Source organism: Gambusia affinis, linkage group LG12, assembly GCF_019740435.1.
Source record: "Gambusia affinis linkage group LG12, SWU_Gaff_1.0, whole genome shotgun sequence".
In the NCBI taxonomy this organism is placed as follows: domain Eukaryota; kingdom Metazoa; phylum Chordata; class Actinopteri; order Cyprinodontiformes; family Poeciliidae; genus Gambusia; species Gambusia affinis.
The window spans coordinates 27,868,006-27,894,216 of NC_057879.1; the positions used below are offsets into that span (position 1 = coordinate 27,868,006).

General features: G+C 38.9%; 2 protein-coding genes across 5 annotated transcripts in view; both read left to right on the forward strand.

Annotated features, from left to right (window-relative positions):
- The first annotated feature begins 513 nt into the window (after nucleotides 1–513).
- On the forward strand, nucleotides 514–10,503 carry LOC122841749. 4 transcript variants are annotated; one of them, XM_044135322.1, is made up of 7 exons: nucleotides 514–812; nucleotides 886–1,033; nucleotides 7,137–7,394; nucleotides 7,525–7,701; nucleotides 8,967–9,293; nucleotides 9,383–9,409; nucleotides 9,611–10,503. In XM_044135322.1, the coding sequence occupies exons 4-7, from the start codon at nucleotides 7,545–7,547 to the stop codon at nucleotides 9,718–9,720; spliced, it is 621 nt and encodes a 206-aa protein (XP_043991257.1). In that variant the 5' UTR covers nucleotides 514–812; nucleotides 886–1,033; nucleotides 7,137–7,394; nucleotides 7,525–7,544; the 3' UTR covers nucleotides 9,721–10,503. The 4 variants fall into 4 exon arrangements, with proteins under 4 accessions (XP_043991257.1, XP_043991260.1, XP_043991258.1 ...); XM_044135325.1 differs by having other exon boundaries at nucleotides 7,554–7,701; XM_044135323.1 differs by having other exon boundaries at nucleotides 7,236–7,394.
- LOC122841757 (M1-specific T cell receptor alpha chain-like) overlaps nucleotides 2,017–26,211 on the forward strand; it is a 49,469-nt gene continuing 25,274 nt past the window's right edge. Inside the window, exon 1 of the mRNA XM_044135333.1 lies at nucleotides 2,017–2,530. Within this exon, the coding sequence (XP_043991268.1) occupies nucleotides 2,515–2,530 (16 nt within the window). The 5' untranslated portion in view covers nucleotides 2,017–2,514. The remainder of the gene's footprint in view (nucleotides 2,531–26,211) is intronic.

Below are 26,211 nucleotides of genomic sequence, written 5' to 3' on the forward strand. Positions count from 1 at the left end.
ATCTGACAGAACACCGGCCGAGATTAGCGTTCTTGAGCCGGACCAACCTGATACTAACTTCACTGCGGTGAACGAACCACTAACAGGTTTTATCAAATTAAAAATCAGTAGACTATTAGTTATTGTATTTTAGTTATTGTATTTTATGCTGGAGCCAATGCAAAATACTCCTGTAATATTCTAAGTAACAGCAGGTTCAGCAAATAAAACTTTACTTTAAACCTTTAAAAAATGAAGCTGTGACCTCAGGGTGACTTTAGCATGAACTGTAAGGATGTTTATCGCATCTTTGGGTTAAAATATAGTTGTTCTCTATTGAGTTAAGAAATCAGAGGTGGGGTGAGTAACCAAACTTAATAAAATAAAATAAAATAAAAAAGATAATTTGCAGAGTATAAACTTGTGTAGAACCGGATGTCACCACCGGACCCTACTAACCTCTGTAATCCAAAGGATTGGATTTTCAGTTAATTTCGCGTCTTCATTTACTGCCACGTCACTGCCGTGTGGTCTGACTCCGCCCCTTCCTGTTTGCTGCAGCGAGGTGTTCTTCAAATATGGCGCAGTTTCAACATGAGCGTTTAAAACAAGACGCTGCTTGCGGAGACGTGAAACTGGCGTCTGATGTTCATCCAGTCTTGAACCCGGATTAAAAATGATCTGCCCTGACCAAATGACTCAAAGCTTTTGTGGATTGAAGTCGCCTCGGTGTCAAACAGCCTACTAGCTTAGCGCCTGGTATTTGACCATGGGCTAGGGAGAGCAGCAGGCCGCAGCAGCGCCATGTTGGAAATTGCTGCGTTTGTTATTTGGTAAGTTATTTCGGAAACCATTCGAAGTTGTTTTCTCTAATGTAGTTATTGAAGCCACTTTTTGTACTTAAAGAAGCAGAAGAGGCGCGACCGACCGGAAATGGCGTTTCAGCTGCGATTTGTTTGGCTGCTGGAGATAAATGTCTGGAACTAGCAGCAGATCGATAATCTAGCCGAGGATCGCTTCAAGCTGCCTGGGGGATCCGCTTGACCAATCAAAGGTAGGCTAGGTCCAGAAGACTTCTCAGGGTAGGGGCTGCTGCGGATTTGATGATATGCTAACGCTGATGCTAACGCTGTTGAAGGCCTGAGCTGAGAGTCTTTGGGCTTTGGATGATTCTGCTGCTGAAAATCTTCTGTTTTGGTGTTTTTGTGCTGTTTGAAGCAGCAGTTGCTGCAGTTATTTGACCTGTTGAGGTGCAGCTAGCATGTTTGAATCAGAAGTTCACAGTTGACGGTCAGTTGTGATGTGAAAGAAAGATGGCTGCCAATACAGGGGCTAGAAGTAGTGATTAACTTTAGTCTTAGTAATGTGGCTGCGTTGACATTAACATGGTTACATTAAGATGATTTTCTATGAAAATTATCAAATATTTGGGTGAAAATAAGACCTTTTACATGTCAACATATATACTTTTTTATTTTTATATCAACTTAATACTTGAAATGTAATCAAAATATTTCAGAAACAAGGTTCATACTTTAATATTTCAAAAACTCAAATTTTATTTGTGTTGAATTTAAACATAAAAACTAATTTTTGTGCCCAAAAAAAATGTACTGCTTCTTGCGATTTAATTTCTTTTGGACGACGCCACAGATCTGCTGTCGCCACATGGATCCTCAACGTGAGACATTTCTTAAGCTTGATTAACCAGTTTAATTAACTGGTGCAGTGTTGACTTGTTTTGGAAATCTTCCTGTTACAGACAAGTTATTAGTTCCCACTGTCGCCACACGGATCACACATTATGAAAGATCGCTTACAGCAGAAATGCTCCTGTGAATAAGTTCTTTTGGGTTCATCAGTTATAAACTACAAACAGAGAGCAACATGCAAAACCTGCAAGAAGACAAAGTTCCACAAAGAGGTTGGTGGTTCTATTCCTTTGCTGCGAGGCGGATCGCTGGCAGGTTGTTGAGTCTAGTGAACGTCGGGCTACGTTGATGATACGCTTAGCTTTCATTTCTGTGCTATGTCTGTCATGCTGCAGGAATCCGTGATCCGAGGTCCGGAGCAGAAACAGGTTCTGAGTTTCTCTCTGAATCCATCATCAAGCTGAACCGGGTCCATTAGAGGATCCACGGCCTGTTGCTCAAAGTTTCTTCTGTAAAATGATCAAATATGACGATCAGTGCCGCCCAGTTTAACTGAAAGGTTAACGGTGGTTTTTATACTTTGTGTTCAGCTGAACATATTTGATCAAGATTTGGAATAAACAGATTTAAGAAGGAACACAAGGTCCATTATTACATAGAATTGCAACATTGTTAAAAAAGACTCTGAAGGACTTGGGACTTGACTCAGGACTTGAGGATAAAGACTTGGTCCCACGTCTGGCATGTTGTCTGCCTGGTGACGGATCTTGAGGTCGACACCGCAAGCTTTTGGACTGAGAAGATTCAGAAGCAGATCAAGGAAATGATTACAACCAAACCGTCGATGCATTAAAAGCACAAAACTCCACTGAAGAAAAACACCATGGAGTATTTGAAAGGTAGGATCTCTGATCTGAGGAACGTTAACCGGAGCAGAAACAGGAACGCTGCAGGTATCCTGCTGGTCAGCGACGTTTTTAAAGTGTAGATTTCATTCCTTAGAGTCTGACCTGGAACCTGCAGCCGTCCTGTTATGATCAACTTCTTTATTGTTGAAGATTTTTACTGACTGCCTGAAAATTGTAGAAACTTCCTGATTCCTCCAGAAGGGAATCGATCCGCTGAAGACGTCTGTCTGTTCGGTCTGTCGGTCTTTTTAAAATTTTTTATTATCCAGCACTGCAAAACACAAAGTCTTACCAAGTATTTTTGGTCTAATTTCTAGTGTGAATGTCTTATTTTAAGTGTAATCTAGATTACAAGTAACTTCATCAAGAAGTAGGCGTTGATTTAAGTACACAATCCCTTTCTATTGATGAAAAGGTTTAGTTTCACTGGATCAAGACTTTTTTCCATGTTCTAAGTGAATTTATCTGCCAGTTGAACTCATTTTCACCAATATGAAGGAATTGTTCTTGAAACCAGCTCCTCTTTCTAGCTGAAAAGTTACTTTTTAGTTAATCTTATTGGAAGTTATTTTCTGTAGAAACTAACTGACTTGGTGAGATTTAGTTTTTGCAGTGTGATAAGCTGGAGTAGATTACGATCCTCCTGCCTTCAATCCAACCACAACGATCCGACATGGAAAACCTCAAACCACCTTCAGCTGCTGCTGCGACGCTCCCATAGAGAAACAGTTCAACAGTTTTTGTACGAGAGTTTCTCACCGTGTTCACGGACCACAGCGACTGAACCAGCCTGAACGTTTGACAAAAACCTCTGAGCCTTACGATGAATGGATCCAATGTTCAACACGAAGCTCTGCTTCCTCTGATCCTTATTATGTTTGTAGAACAGTTTAGTTTCCAAACCGTCTCTAGTCAACACTGTCACTGACAGAACCACTAAAACCCGATTGGTTCTGACCTACATAAAAACTAAATATTACAACTTAAAACGGCTCCGTCTGCTGCAGAATACAGATACTGAGGACTAAACGTTTCTTCTGCTGCTGGAGTCGATTTTTAGCACCAGGAGCAGCTTGGAAAGACGTTCAGTTCATCTGCTGGCCCAGAGTCTCGGAGACCACTGGCTGCAGAAATGGTCAAATGTTGCTGAAGAGGTTTTAGGCAGAGGAATTACCATCCACATCTGTCCATTTATCGTTTAACACTTTATTTATAGTATTTATCTGTCCTTCAACTACAGTTAACTTCTCATCTTGACATTTTGCTTCATTGTTCCAAAAGCCAGAGACACTGAAACTCGGCCACCGCGACTCGGTTCGACCCAAAGAGGACTTTTAAACATTCAAGTACAAGCTGGTTCTGTTCTTGCTGGAAGACCCAACAGAACCACTTCACCTGCCAAACCGCACAAAATCCAAAGAATGAATCTTAAAGGGCTTCAGTTGTCTCTTGAAATTTGTCAGGCCAGTGAAAACTGCATCAACCCGACTGCAGGTTCACAGGAACCAAATGATCCGAAGGAAAATAAAGCTCCATACTTCCAAAGTCCAGCCACATTGACCTGAGAGGAACGTGGCAGACGAGGAGCAACGGCCTAGTCCAAGTCGAGTCTGCAGTCTTTTCTCTGGCTGCACTAAAGATCACTGAAGAGTTTCAGCATCACAAGAAGAGGAAATGTCAAAAACCAGATCACCTGATCTTATTCTGTCTTCTGCCGAGACCAGGAGGGGTCAGTCCTGGGGGGCCTGGAGGGCCTGGGGGGTCTGGAGGGTCTGGAGGGTCTGGAGGGTCTGGGGGGCCTGGAGGGTCTGGGGGGCCTGGAGGGTCTGGGGGGGTCTGGGGGGTCTGGAGGGTCTGGGGGGCCCGGGGGGGTCGCTGTCCTGCAGCTCTTAGAGTCTCTCTGGTCCAACAACCTGAATCTCCTCCTCAGTGCAGTCGGGTTCTCCAGAGTTCTGCTGATGACCTTTGACTGAGGTGTGTTGAAGTAGAGAAACCCTCCAGGACCTCCAGGACCCTCCAGACCTCCAGGACCTCCAGGACCCTCCAGGACCTCCAGGACCCTCCAGGACCTCCAGGACCAGGATTTGCCCACCCATGGCCTAAACCAGGGGTGTCCAACCAGACAAAGACCAAGAGCCTCATCATATGCATGGGCACACATGAACACCAACCATCCCTTCCTGAGATTTATTGTAAATTTCACACAATATTTTAACAGACCAGACATTTTCAACAATGAACACTGTGCAAACAAACTGTTTAACCAAATAAACAAACAATAATAGAACAATTTACAATACATTTTTCCTTTTATTATGTGCATTACATGTTATTTAATGGGACTTTCTTTCCCTGCCATTTTGAACGTGAAAGGTTTTTTATTTTACTCTTACTGAAAAACTGCACACATGCGAATTTAACGAAAATACCGTATTGCATTCAAGTGAAGCGAAACGTGGATATTATAGCGACCCTACAGGATGTGCTAAATGTTACTGGATGTTACGCTGTTTAGAGATTAAAATTAGAGCGTATGATTTCCCATTGTCCTTGAATGCATCAGGATGGATGAGAGAGTGAGGGGTGAGCGGAGGTTTGTGAGAGCAGATGGCCAACGACTGGCAAGAGTAAGGCTGCAAGAGAAACAAAGACTGTTTTTAGTTTGTGTTGTTTTTGCTGGTTACGGCCAACAGGAATGGTGCTGCTGTTGTCAATAATTGACAGTTCATTTGATTATTTTTGTTATTATTGCACGTCTGGCAGAATGCGACTATATGAATGTAAGAGCTGCATAGAACCGGTCAAGGAGCTGCATAGAACCGGTCAAGGAGCCACATAGAACCGGTCAAGGAGCCGCGGGTTTTCCATCCCAGAGCTAAAGGCTTGAGCTGACGAACTGATCCTCATCTTCACTCTGATTTTCAAGATATTTCTGATATTTCTGATGTTCCCTCCTGCTGTCATCAGACAGCAGATGTGATTCCTGGTGTCTCTGATCCTGAAGTCTTTTGAGAGAACTTGAGGCCCCTGGAGAACTTCACAGGTTGCTGAGATTATGCAGACAGCTACTATATCGATGAATCAGGGACGTACACCAGGATCCTTTTTGTGGGCTTGCAGGACCTTCCTTCAGGTCCTCACCCTGAGGAAGATGAACACCAACAACCCAGCGACTGCAACTTCTGTACTTAAGTGCCAGCAGGCACCCAAGTACAAATCCAAACATCGTCTCTGATGTGATGGTGCCACGTCCAGTTCTGGTCACTCATAAACCAAGGTGGTTCTCTACAGTGCAGACCGGCTCCGTCTCTGCAGAACCTCCTCAGTGGAAGAATCATTCATACACACACTAATGGCAAGCTACTGCATAGTAGGTGAGGCTGCCATGCATCGGCACCACGGGGCCCCTCTGACCCACAAAGCGGGTGCAACGTTTTGCCCAAGGACACGGGGGCAGGTGGAGGGGAATCGAACCCACTCTGTGGAACCAACTTCTACCACCATCAGCATCCCAGGTGACAACTTATCATGATACAGACACACTTTGAAACAGTTCTGGGGCAAATGTTCTTCAAAATGTCTGCAACCATTTGGCTCCATGGGGATTTAACTTTGACACCTTGAGATGTTTCTTGGCGCGATGTCCAGAACGTCTTGCAGGAAGCCTCATCTGCCCAGCGCTGGAGAATCTCCTCAAACCATCGGAACCTTTTCCTCACCTGGAAGTGAAAATGTTTGTTTGAATTGTTGGTCCACATGGATTCAGCATCTTGGAGCCCAGAATTGATGGTTCTGATGGGTCCCAGAGTGGATTCATTTCAAAACGGCGTTTCCTGTTTGCATGAACTCCATGCCTCTTTTTTTATTCTTAAGCTCACTCACAGGTTGTAGCTCCATGTGTGTTGAACTTGCACCGTTCTCTCTCAAATGACAGCCATGGGGCAGTTTGGAGTGTTTCTGGCCCTTCGATAGCAGCGTTACAGCGCCCCGAGTGGCCTGGCATAGCTACTGCACCACTTCCTGCAGCGTTGCTCCGTTTTGTTGATGCTCATTTTAGGCCTAAAACAGGAATGTAGACCGTTTTTCCCTGCATCTACACAGAAAACGTTTATTTTCATGTTCACAGCGAAAACTCATATTTGTGAAACCGCTCATGCATTTGCCAAACCTCTAACCTGACCTTTAACCCTGAAGACAAACAATAAAAACGTGCTAACCCCGGTGGTTGGGCGCTCAGTCATCCATCCAGCCACCCAACGGGGTTTTCACTTGATTATTTGTTATTGGAAGATTAATATCTGAACACCAGCTATAAAGTCTTAAAAATGCAAACATTAAAAAGTGAAATAAGCCACGCCAAGCCTGGTGGACTGCCAGGGTTAGGGATTAACCCACAGGGTTAGAGATTAACCCACAGGGTTGGGGATTAACCCACAGGGTTAGAGATTAACCCACAGGGTTGGGGATTAACCCACAGGGTTGGGGATTAACCCACAGGGTTGGGGATTAGTTTTATGACGGTTAACTCTGAAATCAGTTTTGATTATTTGGATGTTTAAATATTCTGGTACAGATGAAAATCCAACCTGTGTTTCAGATCACAGTTCAGTTTTACTAGTTCTTCTTCATGATGATGGAGGAAAAGCTGCAGACGTTTTCCGTTCTGCCTGGTGGCTCAGCTGGTTTCCTGCTGCAGGTTTTTGTTGGACGGTTTCTCACTGTGTTAACTGGGGTACCACTCTGACTGAACCTGCACACACAGCGCAACAAAAACCTCCAGGCTCTCCTGATCCACCTGGGAAACCCTTAAAACCTCCACGGAGACCCAAACAACCGGAACCAAGCTGTGTTTCAGGTCAGCTCTCTACATGCTCCTTTATAAAGAAAACCTGAAACTTTCCTTCTCTTTCCTTCGGCTCACGTTTCTGTTCTGCTTCTGATCAAAGTCTGATCAAAGTCTGCTGTGTGTGAAATCCTCCTTTCAGATCCAACCGGATCTCCTTTCATGCTCCAGGTTTCATGGCTGCTCCGTTCTGAGGTGGACCAGGATTTTTGTCCTGGTTGGGTTCCTCTCAACACGTCTTCAGGTTTTTGTATGAGGTCGTATCACTGTGATGCTCTGACGTTCGGAAAGCGGATCCAACTCACCGTCTCTCCTAAAGGTAAGAAAAACTTCAGAAATACAAACTTCACTGCTGGGATGCAAATTTAGATTCAAACTTGAATGTTTTATTTTCCAAATGCATAAATGAGTCGAGGAGGAAAATGTTGTTTCTCTGTAAATAAGAGCAAAACGACCCGATGGACAGAAATGAGGGACGTTCTGATTTTAACGACATCATGGTTTTAAAAACATATTTATGTTGTGATGAATAAATCATTGCTTTAAGTTATGAAATGTTTTCTGTAAGAAACAAAGTTTTTCGTTTCCAGTATTAAATAAAAATAAACCTCTGAATTATCTTTGAATGTTTCAGAAACTTTAGATTTTGACTTTTGAATCTGAAAAATGTTGATTTGGTTTATTGGAATAATTGAGTTGTTTCTAAAATCCACAGTTTAAATCAGAAATGTGTTAAAATAAAAGTCAAAATGTTGAATCTAAATGTTTGTAGAGATGAAATTAAAAACTTAAACCTGAAATTCTTCACAGTTCTGAAAAACAAATACAGAATAACTTGAATCAATTTACATTCTAAGAAATCAAACTTTTAAATATAATAAAGTGTGTAATTTAATATCTAAAACTTTTAAAATGGTTTAGAAGATAAAAGTTCATCAGTGAGAAAAACATCTGAAAACATAATATTTCTATAAACTGATAAAATGTAACCAATAAATAAATATCAATATTTAATATCTTCATATTAAATATTGATATTTATTGATGGGCAGAAAGAAGGAAAACAGTTTTTATTCTTGTTTGTCTGAATATTAATTCAATCTGTGAACAAACATCAAATTTATGGATAAATCCAGTTTGTCCATTAAATCACTTTTTAATCATAAATTGTTTGTTTTTAATCTTAATGCAAAACCTTCAATATTCAACATAAAACAGTGAAAAATGTTTTCAAATAAAAACCTGCTGATATTAGCAAAATAAAAACTGATTATTACTGATAATTTAACACAAAGTCAATAAATCAAACCTTCATATTTAGTTTTTTTTGCCTTTTCAACTGAAGCTGTGATGCCAAATTAAAATATTAAATCAGAAATAAGTTGAATTAATTGAATATTTTGATGTTTTGTAGAAGATTTGAATGTTTAATTATTAATTAGTTCTAGAATGAACTGGTTTTGTTCAAACCTGTTGAATTATGAAAGTTTATTTTAATAACTTCACTAAAATCCCCTGCAGTGTTTTTAAGTCCAGTCTTTTGGTTTCTGTTTGAATGTTTGACCCGGTTCTGGTTCCGTTCAGATGACTCCCCCGTCAGTCCGACCCTCTTCCTCCTCAGTCCCCTGCAGCCCGCCGGTTCCTCCCAGAACGTCGGGTCCCCGTCGGGTCCAAACGTCTGTCTGGCTGCAGGTTTCCGTCCAAAGGGGGCCGACATGGTTCTGAGAACCACGGGGGGTCCGATCTCCCTGAAAACGAGTGCAGCCCGTCTGTCGCCGATCACCGGAACCTACTACTACCCCGGCTTCAGCGACGACACCATCCGCTCCTGCAGCCTGGACCAGTCGGCGTCCGGCGGCGGCCAGTCGGCGTCCGGCGGCGGCCAGTCGGCGTCCGGGGGCGGGGAAACAGGTATGAAACACCTGGAGGCAGAATTCAGGTTCCGGTTCTGATCAGGAGGTTCTGGACGACATTTTTACCTCTGATTGTCTCTCAAACAGGAAATCAACCTGAAGGGATTCATCCAGGTAGTGAACACTGAACACACACTGAACACACACTGAACACACACTGAACACACACACTGAACACACACACTGAACACACACACTGAACACACACTGAACACACACACTGAACACACACTGAACACACACTCTCTCTCTCTCTCTCTCTCTCTCTCTCGATGTTTCTCTGGTTCTGATTTCTGGTTCTGTCTGTAAATCCAGAAAAATCCCAGCAGAACTTCTGGGTTCTGCTGATCAGCGCCGTCCGGTTGATCCTGGCCAAAGCCGTGACCTTTAACACCATCCTGACCGTCAGAACCTTGACCCTGTGACCCGTCTGGGCCGCCGTCCGAACCGCCTGCAGGACGTAGAAACGCGTCACTCAGATTGTATAGAAATGAATCAGGAGGAGAAACTGAGTGAAATGTTTGTTTTAAATTGATCAAATAAAAATAAAATGTTTCCTGTTTTTATCGGCTAAATTTATTATTTTGTTTGATTCTTACAAAAACGCCTCCAAACAAAGTTTGCAAAAGAAATAAAGTTATTATTAAGCACAAGTTAAATTTAGCAGCATGTTTCTGTTTATGAAAATAAGTTTTTTATCTTTTTGCTTTAATTCTTTTGTCTTCACAGAAACAAAAATGAAGGAAACGGTTCAATTCGATGTTCTTCCTGGTTTGATCAGAAACGTTTGGCAGAATTTTAACAACCAGCTTCAGGTTTTAATGACAGAAAAGTTCAGAATATTCTGACTGAACTAGTTCAGTTCAGTTCAGTTCAGTTCAGTTCAGTTCAGTTCAGCCTCTGATCTGTTTGTTGAGATGAATGAATGAATGATGTTAGCAGGTTAGTGATGAACGTGTGAAACGCTCTCAGACCAACTCTTCAGTCTTTCTTGGATTGAATCTTGTTGAAAGTGCAGCAGAGGTTGATGAACTCCTTGTTGTTCTGAATTGGACCCGAGCGTCTTCAGTTTGGTCGGTTGGAACCGCAGAGCAGGAAGCTGAAGCTGCAGATGGAACCAAAAACGGCTGCAGGTTTCACATCGACTTCCTCCTTCTGACTTTATTCATGTTTTACTTCACAGCTTCAATAAAAGTCTAAAAAACAAACTGCTTCACTGTTTTTATGTTTAATGAATAGAAATCAATTCATTTATTAAACACTTTAATAAATGAAACACAAAAACCTGAAAAAAAAATCAGAAACTTTAAACTTTTATCTTCAGGTTAAAAATCTTGTTCTGCTTTTAGATTCATTATTTCCTCATGAATGGATGAAAATCCAGGTTTGATCAAAAGAAGAGTCACGATCAGGTCACATAAAGGTCACACAAAGGTCACACTGGGGTTCAGGTCTAAGGAAGGGAACCAAGAATCACTTCTCTACATGAACCAGTTCTTCAGTTCTTCTGGTTCTGCTTGTTGGTTCCGACATCCTGACGGCGTTTTGACCCGTTGGGTTTAGAACATTTCCAAGATGGCGTCTGGCCACGACGCTCCAAAGTTTGGTTCCATTTCAGTCGTTTTCTAGACGTTTCCAGGGCAACTGCAACAGGTGCAGAGCTTCAGTCACAACAAAGGAGGAACAACCTTCAGCATCCTGAGCTGCCCGACCCGACAGCCTGCAGTGACGGGCTGTCGGGTCGGGCAGAACCTCAGCTGTAGAGCTGAACACATTACAGAATAATTCTCCACTTCAAGTCAATACAGAGGAGTTTTCTTATTGGTCAATTCAGCAACTTATGGTGAAAGTTTCTGAATTCACAGATTGTTGAAATACTTGACAGGACAGGATGAGGCAGTGCTGTGCCTCACCTCTAGGGGCGCTGTGTCACTGAATGAAGCAGGCCGGTGGTTCATGTCTGTCTTCATATCACCAATGTTCTTCTTTAATTAGGTTTTCTACTCTAACATTTCACAGTCGGACATGTTGAACAATGTTTGACACATTTAGTCTTTCTGATCGGCCATGAGGCAGGAAGTACCGTCCCTCGCTGACAGGGGGCAGTGCTGCGCCTCAGACACAACGAGCAACATCTGCTAAGAAGAGACGATTCTCTATAGACGATTATAGGGAATAGATCGTCTCTATTCTGGTTTAAAGAGACGATCAGAACCGCTTTGGGCCGCTCCATCTGGCAGCAGATGTTTGAAAATGAGAAATGATTATTTTTGCAACAGGATGAAGGAGGAATAGAAAAGAAAATCATGCACAGTTTTCATTTCTAATCAGAGAAAAGGTCAGCCAAGTAAAACATTCAAAGAATTTAGAAAAATGTGAGCTTATTACATTTTTTTTCCCTCATTGTTATATCAACTCACATCAGTTATGGTGAGAATTAAAACAGCTTCTGTTGGATTTTGGATTCGTACATCAAACTGATGGAGCCTGGAGCCATTTGACAGGGATGAAAAGCGATGGAGTGGTTGCTTAGCAACGGTGAAGGAGTGGTTGCTTAGCAACGGTGAAGGAGTGGTTGCTTAACGACGGTGATGGAGTGGTTGCTTAGCAACGGTGAAGGAGTGGTTGCTTAACGACGGTAATGGGGTGGTTGCTTAGCGACGGTGTTGGGGTGGTTGCTTAGCGACGGTGATGGGGTGGTTGCTTAGCGACGGTGTTGGGGTGGTTGCTTAGCGACGGCGATGGGGTGGTTGCTTAGCGACGATGATGGGGTGGTTGCTTAGCAACGGTGTTGGGGTGGTTGCTTAGCGACGGTGTTGGGGTGGTGGTTGTAGCGCGGTGTTGGTTGCTTAACGACGGCGATGGGGTGGTTGCTTAGCGACGGTGTTGGGGTGGTTGCTTAGCGACGGTGATGGGGTGGTTGCTTAGCGACGGTGTTGGGGTGGTTGCTTAGCGACAGTGAAGGAGCTTGCAGCGCCTCCTCTTGGTTCTGCTGCTTCCTGCGTCTCATTCTGACCCAGTGGACCGGAACCGGAGCCTCACTGGTTGCTCCAAACTTTAGAGAGTTTCTACTTTCTTTTATTTCACGTTTTAATTCGACACTCGGATGGAAACTCAGAACTTTTGTGTGGAAGTTTCTGTTGCTGCAGCAGTTATTGTTCTGATCCAGAACAAACTGTTACCACGGATTCTGGTTCCACCGCCTGCATACAGAACAACTGCCGACCCAAATGCTGCCTTCCTGTTTTAGTCGTGTTGCTCTGGCGGTTCTGCTGCTCTGAACCTTCTGGGTCAGAACCCCGCTGAGCAGGTGCTGTTTTTTAGGCTGCAGGTGAAGTCGGGTTCAGAACCGGGTCTCATCAGTTTCCTGCCTTCCAGCACAAACTGAAGGAAGCAGAAAACAGTAAAACTGATCCTGGTTCTGATCCAGAACCTGAGCAGACCGACCGCTCACAGGCTGCTCATCTTCATAGAAATACCTCATTTAGAAAGTTATTAATGAACAATAACGGGTCTCAGATCACAGTTTGTCTGGAAAAACTGATGAACGATTTTCAGACTTTCTGAATTTACATTAATGTCAGATTTTCTTTAAGCTTCACAGAAAACCTTTTGACAGATTTTAAAAAACGTTCCAGCTTTCTGAAACTTACAGCCTGATTTTCTGCTGGGACAAATCCTGGAAGTTCCAGGAAACATTCCAGGAAACCTTCCAGGTCCTTCTTGCCTGTTGCTGTATTTAATGTAGAGAGGATTTCCAGGACTGGACTAAGAGCTGAGGCAGCAACAGGTCCGGTCCGGTCCGGTCCGGTCCGATTGATCCTGGTTCTGTCCAGTCGTTTCCAGGCCTCACCAGTTTAAAGGAGGCGGAGCCTGAGAGCAGAGACCAGCCTGATGGGCTCACGACTCGCTGGCGCCCCCATCAGTTCATCCTGGTCCGTTTGGACTTTAACTGTCGGTTCGGCGCCTCGATGTTCTGGAGTTCTGGAGAAGATATGATGCAGGTCAGTTTTTATTTTTATTTAAATTTTATGAAAAGGTGAAGAAAAATGTAAATTTATGAACTGAAGTTTTGAACAGAATTTATGACTAATGAGAAACTTGGTTCTGAAATTATTAAAACATTGAAACAAAAATACATATAAAAATATAAATGAACAAACTGTGAAGATTTGGACAAGTTGAATGTTTTCAATCTTCCAGCAGGAACAGATTAGGAGCAGATAATCCAGATTATTGGCCTCTGAAGGTCACAGCAGTTTTTGTCTCCGTCTTTATTTCTGTGTGAATCAAGGAGCTGAAAAAATGTATTTTGGAAAAGGAACCAAACTGAGAGCAGAGAACCGTAAGAGAACATATCCTGATCACACTGAACTGCAGCTCATCTTATAGATTTATTGATTATTTTTATCAGCTCTATAGATGTTTGATCAACAGAAACAAAGTAGAAAATGAAAGCAGAACTGAGAAAAAGATGTGAGATCAGGCAGCAGGATAAATAAATGAAGGATTTGGAGAATAAAGCAACAGGTGGGATTAGATTATTTTAATAACCTCGGCTGGATTAGGTCACTTCTTATTTTGGTCATTTATTGAGTTTTTTAATGTGTTAATAATGGAAACTAAACTATTAACAACAGAAGGTGAAAATCTGACAAACATTTTATTTCCCAGTAATAAACATGATTATTAAATGAATAAAACCAGATCAGGTTCTGGTTCAGGTTCCCTCAGCAGAGCAAATAAACTCTACACTGAAGCTGGTGAGACGCAAACATTGGATCTCAGATGAATTATTAATGTCTGAAGATGCTTCATTAGAAATCATGGAATATTAAAACAATATTCTGATCAGCTGACGATCAAATCCAATCAAAATAATCCAAACAGAAAAAGATTTATTATTATTATTATTGTTATTATTATTATTATTATTATTATTATTATTATTATTATTATTATTATTATTGTTATTATTACAAAAATTAAAATACAGAGAGAGAAAACCAAGAGAGTCCCGATGAGAACCGGGTTCAGAACCGGGTTCAGGACCGGGTTCAGGACCGGGTTCAGGACCGGATTCAGGACCGGGTTCAGGACCGGGTTCAGCCTGACGCTCAGATCCCAGCTGGTCCTGAGGTCTGAACTGGTTCCCAGTCCGGACTGGTTTTTGCTGAGCCGTGCGTCTCGGTGGGACCGATCAGGGTCGGTACAGAACCGTTTTTGGACAAGGAACCAAAGTGTTTGTCCAGAACCGTGAGTTAAACTTCAACTAAATTTATTATTATTCTGCTTTAAAGAAAAAACTTTGAGAAAATAATTTTCCTTCAGATTTTTGATTTGAACCTGAAGTTGGTTTGAAGTTTTATAACTTTATTAAATCAGTGAAAACGATCAGTTCTGATGTTTGACTGAATTCATCTCAGGAATATGAATTTATTTATTACATATTAATTTATTCATTTATTAGACCAAAGAAAAGCAGAAAACTTTTAACTGCGCCGATATTTTGGACTTTTCTGTGTTTTTAAACTCGACTGAGTTTTTCATATTTACCCAGTAAATAATAAACATGAATAATAATAATATCATAAATATGAGAATCGTTGATGTTTTTGTTGAGCTCTTTGTCTCGGTGTGAGGGGAAACGATGAGAAGTTGATCTTTGGACCCGGAACCCGACTCCTGGTTCGGTCCGGTGAGAAAAACTGAATGTTTCAGTTATTATTATTAAATTATTAAAATCGTTTCTGTCTTTAATAAAAATAATTTAAACACAGAGATTCAGTTTATATTCTGAGCAACAGAAATGAAACGAAACAGATTTTAGATTTTAAAAATAATGAAAACCTGGAAACATTCAGAAAATTATTATTATTATTATTATTATTATTATTATTATTATTATTATTATTATTATTATTATTATTATTATTATTATTATTATTATTATTATTTTTAATCATAAAATATCAACTAGTTCAGGCTTTAAGAACCATCCAGATGTAAATCACCATTTCAGAACCACAACGGACCGGGTCCAGCTGGAGCGGTTCTGGTTCTGGTTCTGGTTCTGGTTCTGGTTCTGGTTCTGGTTCTGGTTCTGGTTCTGGCTTCAGTCACGGTGTGAAGGGAACCGCTGGCAGGCTGCTGTTCTCTGCAGGAACCCGACTCGTCGTCGCTTCAGGTCGGTTCAGGTCCAAAGTGACCCGATCCGGTTCTGGTTCTGGTTCTGGAGTAGAGCTACGGGTCAGATTCAGTTTGACGAATTACTAATAAAAATAAATTCGAATGTTTTAAAGAATTTCACCAGAACTTTCTAGAAAAAATTCAATTTCCTGTGAATATAAATTTTAATCAAACTGAAGTTCTGCTGCGTCTCGACCCGGTCCGTTTTTGTTCTGCTGTTTCCTGATGTGTGAATTCTGGTTCTGCTTATGGGAAACTGCTGTTTGGACCCGGAACCCGACTCACTGTTCAGAACCGTAAGTTCTGTTCTGGACTTGGAACATTTTGATCCAAATATTTTAGCAACAGAAGCTTGAAGTTTAAACTTCTGGGTCCGGTTCTGATCTGGGTCCGGTTCTGATCTGGGTCCGGTTCTGATCTGGGTCCGGTTCTGATCTGGGTCCGGTTCTGCTGCTCCAGAACCTCTGGGTTGTCCGGCCGTCAGTTTGAGTTTAAATTTCTTACTTTAAATTTGGTGAATAAATGATGAAGTTCTGAGAGTCCAAACGGACCTGAGTTCTGGTTCTGGTTCTGCTTCTGGTTCTGGTTCTAGTTCTGGTTCTGGTTCTGGGTTTTGGGTCGGCCGTCTCTCACTGTGTGACAAGAGGAAACGACAAGATGCTCTTTGGAGTCGGAGTTCTGCTCCAAGTCCAACCGGGTCAGAACTTTATTTGAATTTCCAGTAAAATGATCCGGTTCTGGTCAGACGGACCGGACTGCTCCATGAACCGGGTCTCTGTCTGAACCCGATCAGAACCTGGGCTTGTTGGGTTTATTTATGAGCAGAAACTGTTTTGCTGGTTCTGGTTCTGGTTCTGGTTCTGGTTCTGGACTGAGGTCCAGTTAAGGTTCTGGTTCAGAATTTTGGGTTTTCTGTCTGAACAATGAAACGGTTCCGAGTTTGTTCTCCTCTAGAACCGCTTTGGGTTTTCAGCTTCTCTGAGAGTCAGAACCAGAACCGACCCGGTCGGCTGGGAGAACCGGTTTGGGTTCTGTGTGAGGCTGGGTGACGGGTTCTGGTCGGGTCCAAAGCCTGTTTGGACCTGGAGCTAAACTCACCATGAACGGCACCAGGTTCTGTTAGCGGTTCTGTTAGCGGTTCTGTTAGCGGTTCTGTTATTGGTTCTGGAGGAACATGGACAGTTTCAGAACCAGGAGAACCGGACCTTTTGGGCTGGATTAAGTTCAGATTTTCTTGCCGGTTCAGAATCCAGCTGCTGTTTGGACCAGAACCAGAGGCCCGGTTCGGCCCAGCGGTTTTTGTTCTGAAGCTTCTTGTTGTGTGAAATCTGGAGCCGGCGATAAAGTTCTGTTCGGGTCCGGAACCAAGCTGAGCGTCGGGTCCAGTGAGTTCTGAGAATTATTGTTGTTAAAAATCCAAATTAAGAAATAACTTCAATCCAAACCAGTTTGTTTCTTAGAATCCGAACCAGTTTGACCAGTTTAACCAGTTTGATCAGTTTAACCAGTTTGACCAGTTTAACCAGTTTAACCAGTTTGACCAGTTTAACCAGTTTAACCAGTTTAACCAGTAGGTTCTAGAAACAATCTGAACATTTTGATCTGAATTCATGTAAATATGAAACTGAAGTTTTATTGAAACCAAAAAGAAACTTAAAATAAGTTTCATATTTAATCCTGGATTAAAAGATTTTAGATCCAGATTAGAAAATAATCCAGGCAGTTTCTGTCCTGGAGCTTCATGATGTGTGAAAACTGGAGCGCAGAAGCTGCTCTTTGGAGCCGGAACCAGTTTAACCATCGAAACCAGTAAGAGATCCGAAAACAGGAAGTAAAAAATGATCAAAACGCCGAAATATTGAAAATGATGAAAAGAACCAGAATCTGAAAATAGAAACAAAAACATGAAAACTTTCAATGTTTTCAATTAAATTCCAGATTTAATCTGGATTTAATCTGACTGGCTGTGTGAAAACCATCTTCGGAACTGGAACCAGTGAAACCAGTGAAACCAGTAAGAGATGAAAAACCTTTAAAGATGAAAATAAAATCATCTGAAGGATAAAAATAATAAATTATGTTTTATTGTTGCCACAAATCTAAAGTTTAAAAAGAAATTAAAGTTTTTGTTGTAAAATAATAATTTTAAATCTGATTAAATTTAATGAGATAAAAACATAAAATTTAGTTTTTTTAAATGTTATAAAAACTTTTTTACTAATAAAAAATGATCAAAGATTAAATCCATATTTTTGTTTTTGTTATGAATCTTCCTGCTGTGTGACTGGAAGTTCTGATAAAATCGTCTTTGGAACTGGAACCAGTTTAACCATCGAAACCAGTAAGAGATGAAAAACCTTTAAATAAAATCAGCTCATAAATTACATAAATTATTTTATTGTAGTAAATAATCCTAAAGTTTAACTGTAAAATAATCACTAAAATTTCAGTAAAATTTTCTGAATTTTAAAAATTTGTTGCAATTTAATCAAATGAAAACTTGAAAATTTGATAAAAATCGGATTAAAAAGTTTTTTGTTTTTGTTATGAATCTTCCTGCTGTGTGACTGGAAACTCTCAAAAGATCGTCTTTGGAACTGGAACCAGTTTAACCATCGAAACCAGTAAGAGATGAAAAACCTTTACATACAATCAGCTGAAGGATTAAAAATCATAAATTCTATAAATTATTTTACTGTAGTAAATAATCCTAAAGTTTAACTGTAAAATAATCAGAATCAGTTAAAATGAATCATTTTTAATAAAAATCTGATTATTGATTACTGATTAAAATCGGATCATGGAAGAATAAAAAGTTTTTCGTTTTTGTTATGAATCTTCCTGATGTGTGACTGGAAGTTTTGAAAAGATCGTCTTTGGAACTGGAACCAGTTCAACCAGTGAAACCAGTAAGTTCTGATGTTGATCTTAAATATAATAATTAGAATAATGTGAAATATTTATGATTGTTTTAAAACTTAAACCTGAAGAATTTAATATTTTCAGAAATAAAATAAAATCAGAAACGTTGAGATGAATTTAAACTTTCATCATATTTAATAATTGATGAAGAAAATCAAACGATTCTGTTTTGAAGTGTTTGGATGTGAAAACTGTGAACCAGATTAAATATTAAAACCAGATTAAATATGAAACCAGATTAAATATAAAACCAGATTAAATATGAAACCAGATTAAATATAAAACCAGATTAAATATAAAACCAGATTAAATATGAAACCAGATTAAATATAAAACCAGATTAAATATGAAACCAGATTAAATATAAAACCAGATTAAATATAAAACCAGATTAAATATGAAACCAGATTAAATATAAAACCAGATTAAATATGAAACCAGATTAAATATAAAACCAGATTAAATATTAAAACCAGATTAAATATTAAAACCAGATTAAATATAAAACCAGATTAAATGTCTCCTCTGCTGAGTTCCGGATCAGAACCAGAACCTTGGCATCGTTCTGGTCAGCGGCTCCTCAGGGTCCGATTCTGTGGTTCTGTTCAGCTCAGTCTTTCAGAGTGGTGGTACTGATGGTTCTGGAGGTTCTGATGGTTCTGATGGATCATCAGGGTTCTGCTCCTCAGCGGACCGGACCGGCTCTGCTGGTTGTGTCTGAAGGTTCTGTTGGATCCAGGCCCGGTTGGGGTTTTTGTTCTGACGGTTCTGGCTGTGCGACTTATTCCTCTGGAGGGAACCGGGTTCTGTTCGGATCCGGAACCAGGTTGTTGGTGACCAGCAGTAAGTCCAGTTCTGTTCAGATTACAATCCGGATCAGAACCGGTTCTGTTTGGGTTTGGACCTTCATGATGTGTTGAAACCAGTGAGAACAGAAACTTCAGAACCAGAACCAGAACCTGCAGGTTCTGGTTCTGGTTCTGGTTTGTGCTGAGGAGCTGCTTGCTGTGTGACTGATGGGAGGAAGATTCTGTTTGGACCTGGAACCAGTTTAACCAGTGAAACCAGTAAGTGGAGAATCCTCTGAAACCAGTATTGGTTCTAAATGTTCAAATAAGTTGAAATAATCTTTGAGCCTCAGTGGATCAGAACCAGAACCGCTTAATGAGTTCCAATAACTGATCGATAAAATCATTTGTATTGCTGCTGCAGCTCCCAGTTCATGTTCTGGTTCCTCCTGCTGTGTGACTGGTTCCCAGTATAAGATCTACTTTGGAACTGGGACCAGTCTGATGGTGGAAACCAGTAAGTTCAGAAATATGAATTTTATTAAATGTGATTAAAAAACAATCAGAAAACCTGATAAATTCATCAAATATTGAAATGATCCAAAATCAGATTTGAATGTTTTGTTTCTTTTTTTAAAAAAAATTCAAACTGGGGCAAAAAATAATCTGTAACTTTATTATAAGTTCAGAAATGTTTATTAGTTCAAATATGATTTTAAACATTTACAGTTTGTCATCAAATAACCTGAAAAAAAATTATAAAATTTAATAAAAATCATCCAAGACAAAAATTACAACAAATTCAGAATTTAATTTAATTTAATTTTTTACAGTTTTGTTTCTTAAACTGAACTGGAGAAAAAAAAGAGATAAAAATATGAATTTTCATAAAACTGTTATAATGGGGTAACTGGTTTCTGTACTGGTTCCTCCTGCTGTGTGACTAACAACCAGTATAAGATCTACTTTGGAACTGGGACCAGTCTGATGGTGGAAACCAGTAAGTTCAGAAATATCATTTCTAAAAACCTTCATTTAATCATTTTAATATTTAGTTAAATTATTATCAGTTTAACTTTTAGATTAATATTTACTGTCAACATATTTATCATAAATATTAACTGTTTCATGAATTTAAATTATCTGTTGAGCATGGACCAGTTTAACCAGTTGAACCAGTTTAACCAGCTGAACCAGTTGAACCAGTTTAACCAGTTGAACCAGTTTAACCAGTTGAACCAGTAGTGTGTTGCTTCTGAAAATATTAGTTTAAATTCATCGCCAACATTATAGAAAATAATTTACGATAGAATTTCCAGGATCCAATTCTATTTAAAAAGATCAGATTATTTAATTCATTTGATTTTATTTTATTGTTTCATGGTTGAACTGGTTGAACTGGTTGAACTGGTTTATGCTGGGCAGCTTCATGCTGTGTGACTGGAACCAGTGTGAACAAGCTGCTGTTTGCCAGTGGAACCAGATTAACCAGTGAAACCAGTAAGTGCTGATTATAAATGTTATTTTAACAAAGATTAAACTCAAAAACATAAAAACATTTAATAGAGTAAAAAAATGACTCCTAATTAAATATTAAAGTAAATATTAAATAAAATGATAATAATATAATATTAAATATTAATCTGGTTTAATATTCAAAATATTCAAATTTCTGTTTCTAATTTAAATCCTGAGATCAGGTTTTAGTTGGATTCTGGTTGAACTGGTTGAACTGGTTTATGCTGGGCAGCCTCATGCTGTGTGACTGGTGCAGACAGGAGCAAGCTGCTGTTTGCCAGTGGAACCAGATTAACCAGTGAAACCAGTAAGTGCTGATTAGATTTGCCATTAAAAGGCCTTCAGATAGAAACCAGTTTGAACCAGTTTGAACCAGTTTGAACCAGTCTGAAGAACCAGTCTGAACCAGTCGGGTTCAAAGTACGTATCAAAAACTTGTTTTATATTAACATTTATTTAAAGTTTGTATAAAACTGTAAAACAGAATCTGATTGAATTTAATAAATTAAATAAACTTTTAAAGGAAAAACTCTTCAGTTCCCAAGAAAATGTTTAAATTTAATCCAAAAGTTTTATTTGAACTGGTTTGTACTGGTTGAACTGGTTTGTACTGGTTGAACTGGTTTGTACTGGTTGAACTGGTTTGTACTGGTTGAACTGGTTTGTACTGGTTTATGTTGTGGAGCTTTATGTTGTGTGACTAATGCTAATAGAAACCAGCTGCTGTTTGCCAGTGGAACCAGTTTAACCATTGAAACCAGTAAGTAAAGAATTATAAATGTTGTTTTTAAAAGTTTTTCAACTCAAAGACGTTAAAACAAATAAATCTAAACAAAATAAATATTTAATAATAATATTAATATAAATATAAATACACAATAGTACAATGGTATTTGAGTCTGGTTTGTACTGTTTGTACTGGTTGAACTGGTTTATGTTGGGCAGCTTCATGCTGTGTGACTGGTGCTAACCAGAATAAGATGATCTTTGCCAGTGGAACCAGTTTAACCATTGAAACCAGTAAGTGTACAGAGTAGAACCTCAAAGTTCTGTTCTGGGTCCGTTTGGTGCCGGTTCTGATTTAGTTGACAGAAAAACTTTAAGAATTATTTAAAACTAAAAACGCTGTTGAGTTTATTCTGTTCGGTTCGGTTCTGATCCGGTCCAGTTCTGCTCTGGTCGGGTCCGGTTTGGTCCGGTCCGGTTCTTGACATCAGCTCTCTTGCTGTGTGAATTACGGAGGAGGATCAGGGAAGATGATCTTTGGTTCTGGAACCAGTTTAACCATTGAAACCAGTAAGAACGTTTAACTGGGTTTATTATTGTCAGAAACTTTCTGCTGATTTTTTAAATTTTTCTGTGAATTTAATAAATAAAAAAGAGAAGATAAAATAATAAAGACCAACTAATAAAATAAACAGATCAAATTATTTTCAGATGAAATTTAAATGAAAATATTAAATAATTTTCCAGAGAAAATTTTCCTCCAAGTTTTAAACGTTTCAGGTTTTGATTCATGAAGCTTCATGTTGGACCTGCGAACAGAACCAGAACCAGAACCATCAGAACATTTTATGCTCAACAGGAAAAACATGAAAATGAGAGAAAATGTTGATTAGAAAATAAATTCAGATTATTTTTAATCCAAACTGAGAACCAAAATTCAGCAAATTAAAATAAACGAAAAACAAAGAAAGTTTTTCACCAGCAGTTAGAAAAAGTTCTGGTTCTGGTTCTGGTTCTGGTCCTGGTTCTGGTTCTGGTTCTGGTCCTGGTTCTGGTTCTGGTCCTGGTTGTGGTTCTGGTTCTGGTCCTGGTTGTGGTTCTGGTTCTGGTTCTGGTTCGGCCCGGTTTCTGCTCTGGAGGTTCTGGTTGTGTGAATGTTGGAGCTGCGAACCGGGTCGTCTTTGGTTCTGGAACCAGTTTAACCATTCAAACCAGTAAGTAAACTGGAATAAACATTTAAATTTCACTGTAAAAAATTAGTACAGAAAAAAATAAACCAACTGATTAGTTTGATTGTAATAATCTATAATCCCAGTGATAATCTGTTAATTTTACTCAGAATATTTAATAATCTGCTTCCTTCAGTGATTTTTTAAGTTTTTTAATCAGAAATCGATAAATAAAAGTTTCTGCTTCTCATTTTAAATCCGCAGCAACCAGAATATTAATCCCAGTTTAGATTATGTCACATTATTGTCAGATTAAACTATTAATATTGTCAACAATGGTAATTTAATCCCAGCAGAAGCTCATCTTTAGAAATGGTTCTGTTGGTTCTGTTGGGTTTTTGTTCTGGAGGTTCTGGTTGTGTGAATTCTGGAGGAGTTTCTAAGATCGTCTTTGGTACCGGAACCAGATTAACCATTGAAACCAGTAAGTTCTGACATTTCATCTGGAGAAGAACTGGGCTCAAACCAGAACCCCGTTCAGAACCATCGCCTGGTCCAGTTCTCAGAATCGACTCAAAATAAAGTTTCTCTGAAATTTTACTTTTTTTTTTTTTCTAAATTTGATTTGAATAAAAAACTTTTAGATAAAAACCAAAATAAAAGTGAAATTTGTTTTCTGGAGTTTATTGAAAATAGTTTGATTATCAATAAATCCTGAGAACAGTGAGGTTCTGGAGGCGTTCTGGTCCGGCCCGGATCGGCCCAGTTACTGTCATGGAGCTTCATGCTGTGTGAATTCTGGCTACAAGATCTTCTTTGGTACCGGAACCAGTCTGACCATCAGAACCAGTAAGTTCTGATTAACATCCATCATTTTATTGGACTTTATATGAATCTGGTTATGATGCTGTTTGGACCCGGAACCAGAACTTTTACTGATCAAACCGGATTATTGGCAAAAACTATTAATCAGTTCAGATCAATTTTATTTATTCATAAATCATCTTGTTAAATATTAAATGTTTTTATTGGATTTTAAATTTCAGGTTAATTATTCGTAGTTTTAATTCCAAATTTAAAAAATTTTTTAATTCTGATCTAAATTGTTCCTTAAATCAGAATAATAAACATTTATTAACGTTAATAATAACTATTAATGAAACGGAGCTCATCACTTATCAGTTATTGATGGATTATTGATCCAGATTCAGTCATGATGTTTCACACAGTGTGAACACAAACAGGATCCTGTTTGGACCTGGAACCAGTTTAACCATTGAAACCAGTAAGTAAAGAATTATAAATGTTGTTTTTAAAAGTTTTTCAACTCAAAGACGTTAAAACAAATAAATCTAAACAAAATAAATATTTAATAATAATATTAATATAAATATAAATACACAATAGTACAATGGTATTTGAGTCTGGTTTGTACTGGTTGAACTGGTTGAACTGGTTTATGTCGGTCCGTTTCATGATGTGTGACTGGTTCCGACCAGAGGAAGCTTCTGTTCGCCAGCGGAACCAGTTTAACCATTGAAACCAGTAAGAACGTTTAACTGGGTTTATTATTGTCAGAAACTTTCTGCTGATTTTTTAAATTTTTCTGTGAATTTAATAAAAATAAAAAAGAGAAGATAAAATAATAAAGACCAACTAATAAAATAAACAGATCAAATTATTTTCAGATGAAATTTAAATGAAAATATTAAATAATTTTCCAGAGAAAATTTTCCTCCAAGTTTTAAACGTTTCAGGTTTTGATTCATGAAGCTTCATGTTGGACCTGCGAACAGAACCAGAACCAGAACCATCAGAACATTTTATGCTCAACAGGAAAAACATGAAAATGAGAGAAAATGTTGATTAGAAAATAAATTCAGATTATTTTTAATCCAAACTGAGAACCAAAATTCAGCAAATTAAAATAAACGAAAAACAAAGAAAGTTTTTCACCAGCAGTTAGAAAAAGTTCTGGTTCTGGTCCTGGTTCTGGTTCTGGTCCTGGTTCTGGTCCTGGTTCTGGTTCTGGTTCTGGTTCTGGTTCTGGTTCTGGTTCGGCCCGGTTTATGCTCTGGAGGTTCTGGTTGAATAAATGTTGGAAAGCTGATTGAATGATTTTTGGTTCTGGATGCTGTTCTGGAACCAGACTAACCATTCAAACCAGTAAGTAAACTGGAATAAACATTTAAATTTCACTGTAAAAAATTAGTACAGAAAAAAATGTTAAAAATGTTTTTAAAAATATGAATGTTCTGAAACCCGTTATTCTGTAGAACCCGGTTCTGGTTCTGGTTCTGCTGAACCCGTTTATGTTCTGGATCGTCTTGCTGTGTGACTGATGGATTTAAGATGATCTTTGGTACCGGAACCAGTTTGACCATTGAAACCAGTAAGTTCTGATCCAAATGTTTGGTGATTTTATTTCAGATTTTAAAAATTAATAAAACAGAATCAGATCAATAAAAACCCGATCAGAACCCATCAGAACCAGTAACAGAACTGGTTCTGTAATCAGTCCAGCTTCAGAAAATAATCCAGATTATAGATTAAATTTATTCTAATAATCAGATTTTAATCTCATCAGTTCTGGTACCAGAGTTTATCAACCGGGCCGGTTCTGATAGTTCTGGTTCTGGAGCTTCAGGCTGTGTGAATGCTGCAGGGGGATATAAGATCTACTTTGGTTCTGGAACCAGTTTGACCATTGAAACCAGTAAGTTCTGATTCTATTCAGTCATTGCAGGAGAGATCCAGTTGTCCCAAAAGTTCTGGTTCTGAAAGAGAAAATTAAAATTAAAAAAACAAATTAATTTTTTTAATGAGTCAAAAAATATTTAATATTTATTCTGAACTTTCAAAATAAAAGTCTTTACAACTCAGAAATAATTTATTTCCTGGTACTGGAGAGGTTCTGATCCGGTTCTGATCCGGTTCTGATCCGGTTCGTACCAGCTGAGTTTTGGTCCTTTAGCCTCAGACTGTGTGAATGCTGGGCAGAAGATCTTCTTTGGTTCCGGAACCAGTTTAACCATTGAAACCAGTAAGTTTGAATATTTTTATTTGTTTCCCAGGAAAATCGTTTCAAATCCATTTTCATGAATCATTAAGAGAAACTTCAGATTAAATTATTAAAGATTTTATTTATTTGAGTTTAAAAATAAAAAATTATGAAAAGTTCAAACATTTTTCAGAATTTTTCAATTCAGAAAAATGAAAATTAATCAAAAGATTAAATTATTTTTTAATCCAAATGAAATTAGAATTTTGCTTTAATAAATCAGACTTTATGTTTTACTCTTCATTCTGATCAGAACCGGTCAGAACCGGGTTCTTGTCGGGAATCTGGTGGCTTTAAGATGATCTTTGGTACCGGAACCAGTTTAACCATTGAACCCAGTAAGTTCTGGTTGTAGTTGTTCTTTTCAGAACCGGATCCGGTTCCATAAAATAAAGATCAATACTGGATCATTTTTACATTTCAGGGAAAAATTGAAAATTTTTTTAAAACCTTTTAAAATGTAAAGAAAAATTTAATAATTTATCTGAAAAACCCAGAACCAGAACCAGAACCAGAACCGGTTCTGGTTCTGGTTCTGGTGAA